The following is a 15,424-nucleotide window of genomic DNA, read 5'->3' as shown; positions in this document are numbered from 1 at the left end:
CCTTTAAAACCATACTTATGCCAACCAAACACTCCACCACTTTCTATTTAAAACATCCCCATCCATTAGGTGCAATTGTAACAAACCACCACTTATTGATTACTACATTTTACTCATCATTTTTTTTTCCTGTGGTTCTTATTCTTATACCCTTCAAAATTCTGCACATTTTCTCTATTTCAATGGTTCCACTCAAAAATCAAACCACCACCCCACACTTTTGCTTTTGCATAATTTCAATGCCATTCAAGTGCTTATGGGAGGTAAAAGGGTTCAAACAACAGGCTATTCAAACAATTGGGTAAGGTTCGCAATGTGGTTGCCAAAGAATCAGGCTCATAGGCTCGATGGGGTTAACTAAGATGTATTACATTCAGGTGGGTTTACTTTATATGTCTGGCTCAACAAAGAAATGCCTATATCACTTCTAGAACTGAATGAAACTACTATTTCGCTTTGCAAACACACAGGGCAAGTTCTAGGCATCAAATGTGAATCATGGAATACAGTAAAACTCGCACCCACATGGCATATGACTCATTCCAGATTGGCTTATCAAGACATTCTCTTCTGAGTATTCAAGTCAGTGACAAACATGCAATTTAAGGCACTTCAGCAAGAATCAACCACTGAGACTAAGCGTTACACTCTAGTGTCTATTGTATTCAGGTGTATCCACGCTAAGGGTTTCTCCTTCCATTTTAGCTCGTAGCCCATTAGTCCTAACTACAAGAAAAACAAAATAAACAAAAACTACCTACACCCGGTTCAAGCTAAACCCTTGGAAAAGATGGCCCAAAGAAAAACCAAGGGGGCGTTACTACACTACCTAAAAATAACAAAAAAAATCTTTTTTTTGTCTTTTCTCTAGACTTACTTCCCTCAAGAAAGTTGTCTAAAGGATCCGTCATCAGGAAGAGTCTCCATATTCCTTTTTTTTTTCTCGACTTAGTCCCTCAAGAACCCCGCCGAAAGAGTTCCGTTGTTGGGACAAGTCACTTGCCTACTTTAACTTACCTAATGAACTATTACTCAAAACACCAAAAACAAGCAAAGCAAAGCAACAAAAACAAAATCAAACGGTCAATTGTTACAAATACATACATACACTAAAGTATCCCCCACCCTACACTTAAAATGTAGACATGTCCTCATGGCATAAAAATTTAAAGAACAGTGAGGTAAAGGAACTCCCCTGAAAGATCACTCCTGATCGGAGACAGTGTCTGGGTTCACATTGCAAGCACGACCCAGAGCTCTCAGCCATCCTAAGAATTTCTTCTCTGACTTCACCTGCATGTCAGCCACCGCGTCTACACGGGCACCCAAATTAGTGACTGAGGTACGCAACCCAGCCATCTCCTGCTCCAAAGCTGTCATGCGGGTGCTCCGGCGGGGCTGTGATGGGCCTGCCTCTTCCACTCTTGGAGGTGGTGGGACCTCAGCTGCCTCAGCATCATCATCATCAGATTCATCATCTGATTCATCAACATTCACCACCGACTCTCTTCCAATTCCAATTTTTCTAGCCAGGAACGGGGATTTCAGGGGTAATTTCCCGTCAACTCTAAGGTTCGCAGGGTCTCTAGCCAGACGGCACAGTTTGGTGACCAGAGAAGGGAAGTAAAAGCCTTTGAGTATCTCAGGGGAGCGAATGAACATCTCATCGTGGATGAGCCGAGCGACATCAAAATTTTGGTGTGTCATAAGACAGTAGATAGCCGCTGTTCGTGGCCCATTGACATCAATCGTGTTGCTGGAGGGTAGAAAGCGGGTGTTGATAATGGTGAGCCAGCACTTCGCCTCCCAATTAAGAGACTGTGAGTTCAATGTTATTAGATGCTTTATCTATATAAACGACTTGTCAGGGATATAGATGACATCAAGAATTGGTGCCCATTGAACCTTCGGGCGATGATAAGCTATATAAGCATCCATCTCTCCCGTGAATACTGGGAGGCGATACACCCGGCGGATGGTCTCGAGGGAGGCATTTACCCGGGTATTGCGCACAGTAACAAACCCATGCTCATGTTCCGGCAAGTTTGCATAGAACTCCCTCACCATCTGAACATTGGCCTCCTCCGGTACCTCGAAGAAGATGTCCAGCTGACACCTCCTCAACTCATTGAAGATATTCGGGCACTCCACCTCTAAGGTTGCCCGGTCAATATGCACCTCATGTAGCAATTTCTTAGCTGCCTTTGCATTGTACCTGTCCTCCGCCGGTTTGGATACAAACCTAGTGCTGTCAAACTGGGGCGCACTGGCTTGGCTCCTAGCTCTCGAGGAGCTTCCTGGTCCACTCGCGGAGGATCCGGTGTTGCGTCTCTTCCTAGATGAACTCATTTTACCTGGCAAACAGAGAAACGCCTATTAGTGAGTGTGTGAAATGTGTGACTATGGGTGGTTACTCAGACTTCACCACAACCATGTCACATTAGCCCTTATAACTCCATTAGGGCAATTTCCCAAACACCTTGTGGGCAAGGCACTATCCTAACACATATAGCCCTCATGGACACGTCAATTCCTCCCCCAAATCAAAAACTCCAGTACACCATCCCACCCCACAACACTTCATTCAACACCCACAACATACACCTTTCCACCACATTATACACACAGCCCCTTCACCAACAAGTCTACAAAAAACGAATTTCAAAAGAAAAACAAGAAGAAAACTAGCTACAATCTACTGAAAATTACTACAACATAACAAACACTAGGCGAGCATATACTATAACAAAATACAAAAAGAAAAGAGAGGGGAGAGGTGAGTAGCATACCTGTTGGCCCAAGTTCAAGTGAAGTTTTGAAAAATGACAAATGAACTCAGTCATGGACTAGGTCCATCATGTGAGACACAGTGTTTATCAGCCTATACATGTGAGATACACGTGAATGAGATAAGTCTCAAGGATAAAGTAGCAATATCTCCTAAACTGATCGAAAAGGTTGCATATTGGATGAGGAAAGAAAGTATCCTCATGGGAAGAGGACACAATCCGGATAAAGGATAGGGTTGGAGTTTGTATTGTTCAAGGACTCAACTTCGATGGAAGATCAGTAATTGCGTCTCAATCAAACTCTGATTACTAACTCATTAAATAACAGTGATTGTTCTCTTTTACAGGCATTGCACAAACGCAGAAGTGAAACTAAATTGAGAGAAAAAGAGCGAGGCAATTTTGCAAGCAATTTATGTGAGATTCAAGTGTGCATTCCTGAAGCTACTTGGACAAGATAGAGGAACCAATTCCATTGTGTTTATTCTTATTCTAGTTCAATTGTAGTAGGCGGTTTAAAGTTGTACCTTTCCAGCTTTTGTAGAAGCAATTTTAATAGGTACTTTGAGTATTCAAGTTATAGGCTAACTTGAAGGTGTCGCAACAGTTGAGGTTGTGTGCCACACTGGGATTAGAGTTTAATCCTTAGGTTTACAAGAGTTTTGTAAATGCTGTTTTGGCTCAGTGATTTTAGTGGAAGTTTGGGAAAATCCTACTTAGTAGTAGGTCGTGGTTTTTTCACCTTTTGAGCCAAGTGTTTTCCACGTAAAAATCTCTGTGTTCTTTATTTTATGTACTCTTAATTCCGCAAACAGTAGTAGTAAGTACACCTAGAAGAACCAGGTTCTTCTAGAGCGAAAATTGGGTACCACACAAATCACCCCCCCCCCTCTTGTGTGGTATTGACGTTTAGAACATCAATTGGTATCAGAGCAGGTTATCCTTGAAGAGGCTAACACCTTAGGAGAAGATCAACATGAGTGCACCACCTGGGAACTGGGAAGGGCAATCCACTGCTAGGCCTCCACTTTTCAATGGTCAGTACTATTCTTGGTGGAAGAACAGGATGAGAGATCACATCATAGGGGAAGACTATGAACTCTGGGACATAGTCACTGATGGTCCCCTAGCAACCACAAAGAAGAATGCTGAAGGATATGATGTGCCAAAGACAAGGGCTGACTGTACTGCTGAAGACCTGAGGAAGTGGGAGAAAAATGCCAAGGCCAAGAAATGGCTTGTGTGTGGACTAGGTCCAGATGAATACAGTAGGATCCAAAGTTGTACTACTGCTAAGGAGATATGGGACACCTTGCAAGTGGCCCATGAAGGAACACCTCAAGTGAAAAGATTAAGAAGAACACTACTGTATTCTCAATATGAGAATTTTACTATGAAGGAAGGAGAAACTATCCAGGAGATGTATACTAGGTTCACTACACTGACAAATGAGCTTAAGTCTCTTGGAAGGGTTATTCTTGAAGAAGACAAGGTTGAGAAAATTCTGACAAGGGTTCTGCCAGTCACATGGGAAAGCAAAATCACTGCTATTCAGGAATCCAAGAATATTGCTACTCTCGGACTGGATGAACTGATTGGAAATCTGACTGCTTATGAAATGAGAAGGCAAACCATGAAGATGGATACCCCCAAGAAGGAGAGAAGCTTAGCTCTCAGAATTGCTGAAGGTTTAGATCTGGAAGATGATGAGATGGCTATGATCACTAGAGATTTCAAAAAGTACCTGATGAGAGGAAAGGGTTCTTCAAGAGGTACAATCTTCAACAAGACAAGAGCTCCTGAGAAACAGACCAATGAGGGTTGTTACAAGTGTGGGAAGACTGATCACCGCATCAAAAATTGCCCTCAATGGGAAATTGAACGGAAGAAGGAAAGAGCTGAACGAAGGAACAGGAAGAAGGAACAGGTTCAACCCAAGAAGAAAAAAGGATCAACAAAGGCTATGGTTGCTGCCTGGGGAAAAAGCTCAAATGAGGACTGAGAGGATGAAGATGGAGATGAACAAGCACTTATGGCAATTGGAGAATCCGATGAGGAATCTGAGGTAAGTATAATTCATCTCAAAGACAAGATTAAATTTTTGTCTAAAGAAAGGCTATCTGAGTTACTCCTGGATTTTATTGATGAATCTGAGGATCTAAACAATGAAAACAAACAGTTGTCTAAGGAGTGTGATTTTGAAAGCTAAGTGCAAAAATCTGGAACTTAGGGCTAGTGAAAGTGATAGTAAAAATGCTGAGTTAAAGAACCAGGTCCATGAACTTAACACCACTGTCCTAGAGCTAAGATCTGAAAATCTAAAACTGAAATTAGGAACAGGTAAAAAGAAAGTTGATCACACACAACTCACTTTAGAAGAAAATGCAGGAAAAATGAAAGATGAGTTGTACAAAAGAGATGAGCAAATAAGAGTCTTTAAGGAGGATCTAAACAAGGTTAAGCACGAGCTAGACAGAACCTGTAAATGGAATAGGTCCTTTGATGCACTTTCATGGATACACGAACACCATAGTAGCAACAAGAGAGGACTTGGCTACGGGACCCCTGCACCTAAGTGGGATCCCAAAGCAAGTACCTCACACTTCTTGAGAACAAAATTTGCACACACTGTGGTAAAACTGGTCACTATAAAAGTGAATGTATTGCAAAAGAAAAGGCTAGTCAAAAGAACAAAGAATTTGTTCAAGGGAAAAATAGGCTGCCAGGTTGGGCTAAAAAGAATCTGATTTACCCTTTTGCCTATAGAAAGGGACCTAAACTAGTTTGGGTTCCTAAGACTAACCCCTGATTTCCTTTTGCGGGTTCAAGTGAAGGGGAGCAGCCTAATATGGTACATTGATAGTGGCTGCTCAAAGCATATGACAGGAAGCAAGAACCAGTTCCTTTCACTTGAGGACTTCAAAGGAGGTAATGTCTCCTTTGGAAATGGGAAGAAAGGTGAGGTCATTGGGGTTGGAAAGGTAGGCAAAACAGATTCTCATTCCATAGAGAATGTCTACCTGATAGATGGCTTGAAATATAGCCTAATAAGTGTGTCACAATTGTGTGACAGAGGTAACCTTGTGGCTTTTACCTCCACCAAATGCTTTGTGATTAACCTTATCACTGACAAGATTGTTTTGCAGGTAAAAAGAGTTAACAATATTTACATTGTAGATTTGTCCACTCTTTCAGAAAATGAACTCACTTGTTTAAGTGTGTTGGTTAATGATCCCCTCTTGTGGCACAAAAGACTTGGTCATGCAAATCTAAATCAGCTCAACAAATTAATCTCTAAAGACTTGGTGATAGGGCTACCTAATATCNTGGATGGATCTAAGGGCACTGAGTGAACCACTAGGGTGATAGGTGCATTCCTGGTTGTCCATCCCGAATTCTGTGCCATCTTGTCAAGCAGACTCTGGCCTTCTCTCCATGTTTTGCTCAAAAATGCTCCACCAGCTGAAGCATCAACTATGTTCTTCACGCTATCTGACTATCCCATGTAAAACCGTTGTCCCAACATCAGATCTGGAATACCATGGTGCGGACATATAACCAGCATCCCTTTGAAGCGTTCCCATGTTTCATGCAGTGTCTCCATTGGTCTCTGTTTAAAACTTAAAATTTCATCAATTTGTTGAGCAGTCTTGTTGGGTGGGTGGAACTTGTTATGGAATTGCTTGACTAACTCCTCCCAAGTTGTTATGGAATTTATGGGGAGTGAGTTTAGCCAGGTCTGGGCAGCTCTTGTCACTGAGAATGGAAACAATAACAACTTGATTGCTTCTGGAGTTACGTTGGGCTGCCTTTGGGTTTTGCAGATTGACAGGAAATTCTTCAAGTGCTGTTGAGGATCTTCGACTTGTGACCCCGAAAATAGTCCCTTGTTTTGCAACAAGTGCATCATGTTATTCGTGATTTGGAATGATTCAGCCTGTATCTGCGGGACTACAATCGCTGTGGCCAGATTTTCAGCTGTGGGTTGTGCCCAGTCATAGAGAGCAGCCTCTGGCACAAGAGGTACCGGTGGGTTTTCTTCGTGATCTCCCATGTTCGGTTTGATTTGTTCAATTATTTGTTACTGTTTGCTTTTCCGGTTGGCCCGGTTCAAGGCCTTAAAAACTTTCTCGGGATCAGATAAAGCTTCGAATACTTCACCAGTTCTCGTTGAGTTTCTAGGCATGCACCTGTACAACCAAGTCAACAAACGTTAAAATTTCAATGTATAGATTGGGTATAGAGAAAACTGACTACACTAAGAAATTTCTGTATTTCTTTCAATTGTAATTGATAACACCGTTAATTCCCCGGCAACGGCGCCAAAATTTGATCACGCCCAACTATGCCTTAATAAAAGGACACGCGGACGTTGCAAATATAATCTGAGTATTTAGCCCAGAGTCGAACCCACAAGGAATTAACCTATCAATTACTCTTGTTGGAATTACTAAATTCTACGGAATCAACTTCCCAAACATTTGAATAACAATTGAAGATGTTTCTACTAACTAAGAATGAATGTAAATAAGCAACTGAAAACTAACTATGATTAAGTTGTAAACAATTAAGAGAAGGTTCTAAGGTTATGATTTCCCCTATTGATGGAATCCCTTCCGGTTATATTTCACATAGATTCACCAAATATTCTCTATCAATCATGAGCACTCTTATTACCGTAAATCTCTCCCGAGTAATCACGACAATTTACTAGACGCACTCTCCCGAGTTACGCTAGCTGACTTTATTTATTGCAGCTCACTTTAGATTGCACCCAAGGCTTCGTTATCCCTAATCCCGCCTTTAAACCCTCAGTTATTGATCCCTCATATACTTTGGGAGTGATGTTGTTCAACAATTACCTAAATATGCACTCTCTCCCGAGTTATGCACACTAAATAGGCACATCTAATTGAGGATCCTGTCAATTAACTACAACAAGCACATAGTTGAACAAATAGAGATTAAACTGGCAAACTATATTAACATAACAAGAAGTTCATCCTTCAATAGGTTCCATCAACACCCGATACTAGGAAATTAGCTACTCATGACAAAACAAGATAAAACTACTAAATTATTTATAACGGGTAATTGAAAATAATCAAAAGAAGATAGAAGAATTCTAATGTTTTGTTACTCTTGTTACCCGTGTTCTTGCCTCCAAAGTAGTCTAAAAACAAGCTTAAACCAATCTTGGGCGAGTTTCTAAAGCTTATAAGGGTTTGGAACAAGTTTTTTCGAATTTACACTTTGGTCCCCAAATTCCTGGCGAGTGAACAGTGCACCGCGGTCGCGGCAAGTCCGTGGATCGACCGCGGTGCACGTTGAGCATTCTGCCTCGACGCTTGATCTGCTGCGGATCCACCGCGGTCGCGGTGGAATTTGCTCAGTCCATTTTCTTGCTTCTTTGTGCTCGGGTACTTCTTGAGTGGGCGTTTTTCTTCACATTATTGCCTCCAAAACACTCCGTGGTGCTTCCCCACTTAGAATATTCCCTGTGAAACAAAAGAATACCATTTAGAGCATTTTGTTGGCAATTTGCCTATAAAACAACAATAAAGCATGGCAATATTAAGGTGTAAATATCATCTATATAGCCTAATATCAGTTAACATTATTGAGAAAGGGGCATACCTCTGGTAGATAGAATTATATCGTATATGTTACTGGTAGGAGGTGGCAAGTATCCCGTGGAATTAGTCGATGTTCGCACAAACGAGGCCTGGACACCGCTATATATCTTTGCTTAATGCCACTTTAAGCAGAGAATAAGTCCAGCTCTTTTTCGTCTTCTATTTTGTGGAAGAATTTACGTTTTATATCCCTATATGAAGTGTAGCATGTTTCATCCGAATTATACTCGTTTAGCTTTCACTCCCATAAATGCTCAATAATTGATACTCCTATTTCCTTCTTTGGGCTATACCATTAAGTCAAATTGAATCTCTTGATCCCAATCCTATAAACTATTAGTAGATATATATATTTTCAACAAAAAAGTTTAATTATCATATCAGTATGTTTTGAATTTTAATATCCATAAAAGAGTGTTTTATTTTACGGAAAAGGGTCAAATACACTCCTATACTATTGAAAAAGGTCTAATATTGCCCTCCGTTATACTATCAGTCCAAAAATATCTCTAACGTCATACTATCGGTCCAAATATATCCCTGACATCATAAAAGTGGTACAAACCTACCCTTCCTCCGTTAGCTGCCTCCCTATTGCAACATTTCATTGCCACCTCAACATTATACTCCCATTTTCATCCCTTCCCCACAACCTTTCTTTCCCGTTCATTTGAAAAAAAAATCACAGATCATAGATATACAAACAAACTATATCAAACGAAATGCTAACAACTAAAGATAATATGAAGCAATGTGAACCGAGAAAATTCTGATTTTGCTATTCAAAATTAATGCTTATACAGACAAAAATACATTTTGTTTTATATAACAAACTAAGCAAAGATACAGACAAACTAGTTTAAAGTTTTAAAATTGACCATGGTAAGAAAGAAAAACAACCTAGACACGAGAGTAAATTTAACATTTTTGTTTCTTTCTCTTCAACCACATTTCTGGAAGGCTACCATTTTTTCTCTCTTTATGTTTTATATTAAAATAAAAGTGCTACTAAATTTTCCCTAAATATGTCTTACAGATTCAGCGACAACACAAGGAAAAGCAAAACAAAACACAAAATTGTAAGGTCAAGTGAAAGGTACGTATAATTCCAGTATCGGCCGGAGAAGCAACAGGTATTTTGAAAAGCAAGAGGAAGTAGAGGCAGTGAAGTCTTCAAAATAATGATAGAACTTCAAAGTAATTGAACTTGGTAGCTGCAAACAGGGTGAAATGGTGAGGTAGCAATAAAATGTGTTCATAGGGAAGGCAGTTAACGGAGGAAGGGTAGGTTTGTACCACTTTCATGATGTCAGGGATATATTTGGACCGATAGTATGGCGTTAGGGATATATTTGGACTGATAGTATAACAGAGGGTAATATTAAACCTTTTTCAATAGTCTAAGGGCATATTTGACCCTTTTCCGTTTATTTTAACCATATGATTACAAAAAAGTTAAAGAAAAAAGAGAAAAATCATAGACACGTGGGAGAAATTCTCGCACGAGCGAGTCAACCTTGGCCGAAGCCGTCGCCCTTCGGCCAGTGCCACCCTTATTTGCCATTTTCTTTTCCAAAAAAGTTGTGGAGACAACAGAAGCGAAACAAAGAGAGTGATAAGAAAAGAAAAGCTCTCGTCTCTCGATCTGCAGACGCAAAAGGGGCTGACCTGACGAAAGAACACACACTATGTGGAGAAAACTCTCTTCGCAGCTCCGTACCCTACGCCTAATTCGATCCACTCCTAAGTCCAATCCAACCGCCTTCGCCGCCACGTCGATTTCTTCTTCTCCGTCTCCGGCGGCGTTCCGGTCATCGGTCACGTCCTTCTCTCGCCAATTCACTACCGCATCCGGTATACTTTCACACTTCTCTCTACTCTGAACCCTGATTTCATCAGATCTCACGCATTTTTACACAAAATTATGTGTTTAAATAAAGTCGAATGGATATAGAGGATACTTAATGGATTGATTGATTAATATACGTGCCTTATGTAATTTGCTGGATTTGTTGTCTGGAACAGAGAATGTTGTTAAGAAGAGTGTGGAGGATGTAATGCCGATTGCAACTGGCCATGAGCGCGAAGAGCTTGAAGCTGAACTCCAAGTGAGTTATCTACCATGTTCTACATATTTATAGCATTTTTAGCCGAGATATTTAGGTATATTAATTCAATTGTCTTTGATAGATGTTACTACGTGTGACTGAAATTTACATTTGATGTGTGCTTTAGGGAAGAGAGCTTCTTGACATTAACTTTCCTGAGGGTCCTTTTGGTACAAAGGTCAGTGTGGATTTTCAACTACTGATTGGTGCTAATACACACTCGTTATTGCTTGTTGCTTTTGTCGCAATGTATTGTTGATCAATAAAATTGTTTTATCTTATATCCAGATTAGTTATTCTCGTCTGATGCATAATGATTATATGGCATAATTCATTGTTCTCTTATTAACATGGGTAACATGCATTTAGAGTAGGAAATGTTGGAAATAGCCCTTGTTTTTAGGTTTTCTTGTGAGTTTATGGTTCTTCTGATAATCCAATTTAAGACAAAAGCAAAGAAGATAAAAATGAGCAGCCTACTGTTTATTCTCTTATATTAACATCTGATGCTGAGAATGTGTTTTAGTTTGAAACTACTGCTCCAGAAGGATTATTGAGTTTTACTAAGCTAAAGACAACCTGGATCAATCTAGCCCCAGGGCTTTGGTTCAAATTCAATATAAAATGTAACCCAACAAGGGATGTGTTATAAGCACTCGTCACAATTTTGAATTCTACTGGTAAACTAAGTTTGTTTAAGAAGAGAAAGGTAGAGGGTGGCCCATTATTTACTGAACTTTACGGCGTCTGTATCCTTTATCCAAAAGAATTAGGGCGGAGGGGGGGGGGGGGGGCTGGATCAATGTTGCTTTTTCACACTTCCTTCCTAGTCATAATATGTGTGTCCTTCAACGAAGGGGAGGACTAAGAAGAGAAAGTGGTATGATGGATGCTTGATTTTACTATTTTTACTTCCATTCATGTTGGTTGTACGAGTGCAAGAGAAGTAAATGAGATTTACCTCTCTTCTCAGTTTAAGTTGATAGGCTTTAAAAAAGATTAGCGGGAACTGCAAAGTCCCCCCATTTGCAATTCCTAATGTAATAGGGAAAAAGGACCTTATCCCTTCTGGTCCTTCCTTTTCATGCTTCAACAACTTAGTGAACTTTGTTTTGAATTACAATAACTATGCCTAAATCCAAACTAATTGAGTCAGTTATATGAACCTTCTATAAATGTTTCCTCAATTGGGACGAGTTAATAAGGATACCTAATGAATAGCAAATTAAGGGTTCTCCAAACCTAAAGGTTCTCTAAATTTTACACTTATCTTTACACTAACAATGAAAAAGTCCCCTAGCACCAAATCTAACATTAGTGTAACATGACTAAGGAATTATTATTGGTTATGGATCTTTTGCTACCATTATGTTCTGTTTATCGTGTTCTGTTATGCGCTATGCTAGTCAAGAGATTGTAGACCATTTTGATAACCTTCTCCATTGATTTTAGGTCTACCTCTTTCTCTTTTAACACCTCAAAATCATAGTGTCGCACCTAAGGATTGGTGTATATAGATGTCATATCATCATATGCAACATTCACTTATTTTATTCTGTGTGTGTCATTTATACCTGCTGTGCAATGTAATCATTTATTAACCTTATCTCATCTTAAATGACTGTACGGCCATGTCAACATCTGAAATTTTTAACAATCTTCTTGTGGATAAGTTTGTTTTTGATGAAGTAAGAAATATTATAAAAAGCATCAAGAAGATGCAAAAGAGCACTGCCCAGGTGCTAATACAAAAGATGATATGTTAGCTCTGTACAGATGGTCCTATGCTAGTGTTAGGGAGCTAAAAAAATCCAAAAATAATTCGGAGGAGCTTATAGGGGAGAGGTTACTCTAGCTATATAACAAAACTATACAATTAGCTTTCAAGGAGTAATTTGGAGTTGCTAAACCCTCAAAACATCTTCTATTCCTTTCTGTCCAAATAGCCCAAAAAATACATCCAGGAATCATTTTCCAGATCTTGCTCATGGATTTACCAACTTTCCATAGACTCCAGCTACTATAAGCATCTTCAATACTCTCTGGCATCACCCAATTGAGTGCTAAAACTGAAAGGAACATATTCCAAATATCCGTAGCAACTGGACAATGCAAAAATAGATGTCTGTTTGTTTCAAAATCCTGCTGGCACATGTAGCATCTATTAACTATGGGAATACTCCTTTTGCAAAGATTATCTTGAGTGAGGCACACTTCCTTCTTGTGGATAAGTTCAACTCTCTTTTATGATATTGCTGGTTTCATACTCGTTTTATAACACACTACCCTTTTACTTTGGCAGGCATCTTTATATTTATAGTACTTTTGCAGCACTTATCATTTTGAGAGATCCTACTTTAATTTTATATGTATCATAGCATTCTCGTGGAATACTGAGCCTAGATATCTCAATTGTCTGTACTTGGGCACCATGGTCTTGTTTAATCTTATTTCAATCTCATTATTTTATGGGGCTGAACCTGCAGTTCTTATTTCTAGTTGTCCTAAAACCTCTAGAGTCGTTTAATTGGAGGGATTAACAAAATAATCTCAACACAAAATCCTGCATAAAATAATCCAATATCTGGTTGGTGGGATTAGAAAAAGATTATCCCCTCCTAACTAATGTGGCGGTTGGTTGTCTGTATAAGATAAAATAATCATCTTTGGGTCTGCGGTATTGGTTGGCCGTATTAAATAGTACCTACACTGAGTTATACGGGACTTTATGTATTATTTTATACAGGAATAAAAGTGGAATAAGAATACAATAATTAGTAATACAAAGATAAAAGAATTTTAAGACGAAAATGCCGCTAAAGTAGGTAAACCCTACTTAACATTCTCTATATTATTATTCACTACATAATAATCTCTACATTATTATTCTTCGTATAACATTCCCTTCATTATCGTTTACCACATAAACAATCTGGGCTATATAATTCCCTTATAAGTAGCGTCTGAACCAAGCGACCTCATACTTTCTAGAATGTTTCTTCATAATTCAAGCTTTTGGTTTACTCTATGAAAATGCGTTGTGAATATGATACGAGTAAATATGTATGAGGTTCTAGTTTCGTCCTGTTTAATTTGATGTGTACTGTGTGCCTAGTTACTTCACCATATCATAGTATGGAAATTCTGAGTTGTTGGGGCCTATTCTTCTTTAGCTCATTCTGTGGAGTATAGTCAGTTGCTTAATGGTTTGTTTGTTGCTCATTTGATGATCATTGAACTAATGGTGGTCTTATCACTTATATGATGGAGGCCATTTCCTTTCAAATATTGATGTAGTTCAGGTCATAGCATATATTTTGATGCTCTTTGAAATGCTGTTAAAAAAGCAGTCTTATCTGCTTCTGTAATTAACTTGTACATTTATATAACATATGGTCTCTTTGGTAAACGTTCATCAATGCAGTTGATTAGTATTGACGTCTTCTTTTCTCTTTAAAATATTATCTTGTAATTCTCTGCCAATGAAAAGAAGTGTACTTATGTGTATCTAAGTACTGTGAATGTGCAACTTAATTTAATCTTAGTATTTTAACTTGTTTCGGGTGGTTTAGATCACTAATATAACAAATTATTAAGTCTCCACTGGCCGATTTTTTTTTCATGTGATCAGTAATCTTCTCTTCAATTCTGTGTTTCTTTTTGACCTTGGTACACACTATTGTTTATCTCCTAATGATGAATTGCTAGTTACAACTCTTTAAATAAATCTAGTTTCTGTGATTGCTTATTTGTTATCAGTTCTATTACAAATTTGATGCATACGAGCCTGATCAAATCATTCTATATGTTGTATTATAGGAAGCACCAGCTGTTGTCAAATCTTACTATGACAGAAGAATTGTTGGATGCCCGGGAGGTGAAGGAGGCAAGTCTCCATTATATATTATTAGTTGATAGTGTCTCCATCAGACATTCATTGTTCTAGCCAGTTGTCTTCAGTCTATTAAGTTGGTTTGTATTAATGTCCCCCCGTGTTTTCTTTTTCTAATTTTACAGAAGATGAGCATGATGTTGTTTGGTTCTGGCTTGAGAAGGGCAAGCCACATGAATGCCCAGTATGCTCACAGTATTTTGAAGTAAGTACAGAATAGCCTTTAACTCAGAGTTAGCTGTATGATATGTTATTGACTAAATCTAGGTTAATTTGTAGGCTGTTGAAGAATAGCTAGACGTGAACCCATACTCCCAGTTTTTCTAAATTTAGGTTAATTTGGAGGCTGTTAGGGAAGTTTGTAGATGTGAAGTTGTCCTTGCTGTTGTATATGTCAAAAAAATGCATTAGTGAAGTACTTATTCTCATACTGGAGTGGTTTCTTCTATTGCAGTTGGAAGTGGTTGGACCTGGAGGACCTCCTGATGGACATGGCAGTGATGACGAGGGTCATCACTAAGTCTCTTACAATTTTTGCCGGAATAAATTTGGTTAAGACGATGTGACTCAAAATTCTGTGTTCTTTCCTTGCCTTTACTGGATAATTGTTCTTATTGTTGCTGCTGTGGCAGCTGTGAAGTTGAATATTTTTTGCTTTAATATTTTATACACTAGACATGGCTTGGTCTACTGGAAATCTAGACCCAGTTTCTTCAAATGCACAGTTCAATAATCAATGGCTACAGATTACATCTTTTATAATGGTTATTTTTTGTGTTTAGTCAAAGTGCTTACGCTGAAGTTCCTCTGACTTGAGACTGATGAGGTCGCTTCACTATTGTCTCTTACACTTTTGGAATACCAATTAACGTTATCGGAAATTGGAGAGTTACAAAGATGAGCGTGTCTACTCTGTTCGCTTACAACTTGCTGGTAATAACTAATAAGTCCCGATGAAATATCAAAGAGTAGTGCTGTTTTGAATTGTTGAATGTTCAT

At 38.9% G+C, this 15,424-nt stretch overlaps 1 protein-coding gene across 1 annotated transcript; it reads left to right on the top strand.

Annotated features, from left to right (window-relative positions):
• The first annotated feature begins 9,868 nt into the window (after positions 1-9,868).
• On the top strand, positions 9,869-15,193 carry LOC109242906 (putative cytochrome c oxidase subunit 5b-like). Its single transcript, XM_019409780.1, has 6 exons — positions 9,869-10,279; positions 10,451-10,533; positions 10,661-10,711; positions 14,353-14,419; positions 14,551-14,630; positions 14,880-15,193. Exons 1-6 carry the CDS (start codon positions 10,114-10,116, stop codon positions 14,943-14,945), a joined length of 513 nt encoding a protein of 170 aa, XP_019265325.1. The 5' UTR covers positions 9,869-10,113; the 3' UTR covers positions 14,946-15,193.
• The last annotated feature ends 231 nt before the right edge of the window (positions 15,194-15,424 follow it).

The sequence above is a fragment of the Nicotiana attenuata genome, unplaced genomic scaffold, assembly GCF_001879085.1.
Source record: "Nicotiana attenuata strain UT unplaced genomic scaffold, NIATTr2, whole genome shotgun sequence".
NCBI lineage: Eukaryota > Viridiplantae > Streptophyta > Magnoliopsida > Solanales > Solanaceae > Nicotiana > Nicotiana attenuata.
The sequence above is the reverse complement of the archived record's forward strand: the minus strand, read 5'-3'. Positions and strand labels throughout refer to the sequence as shown.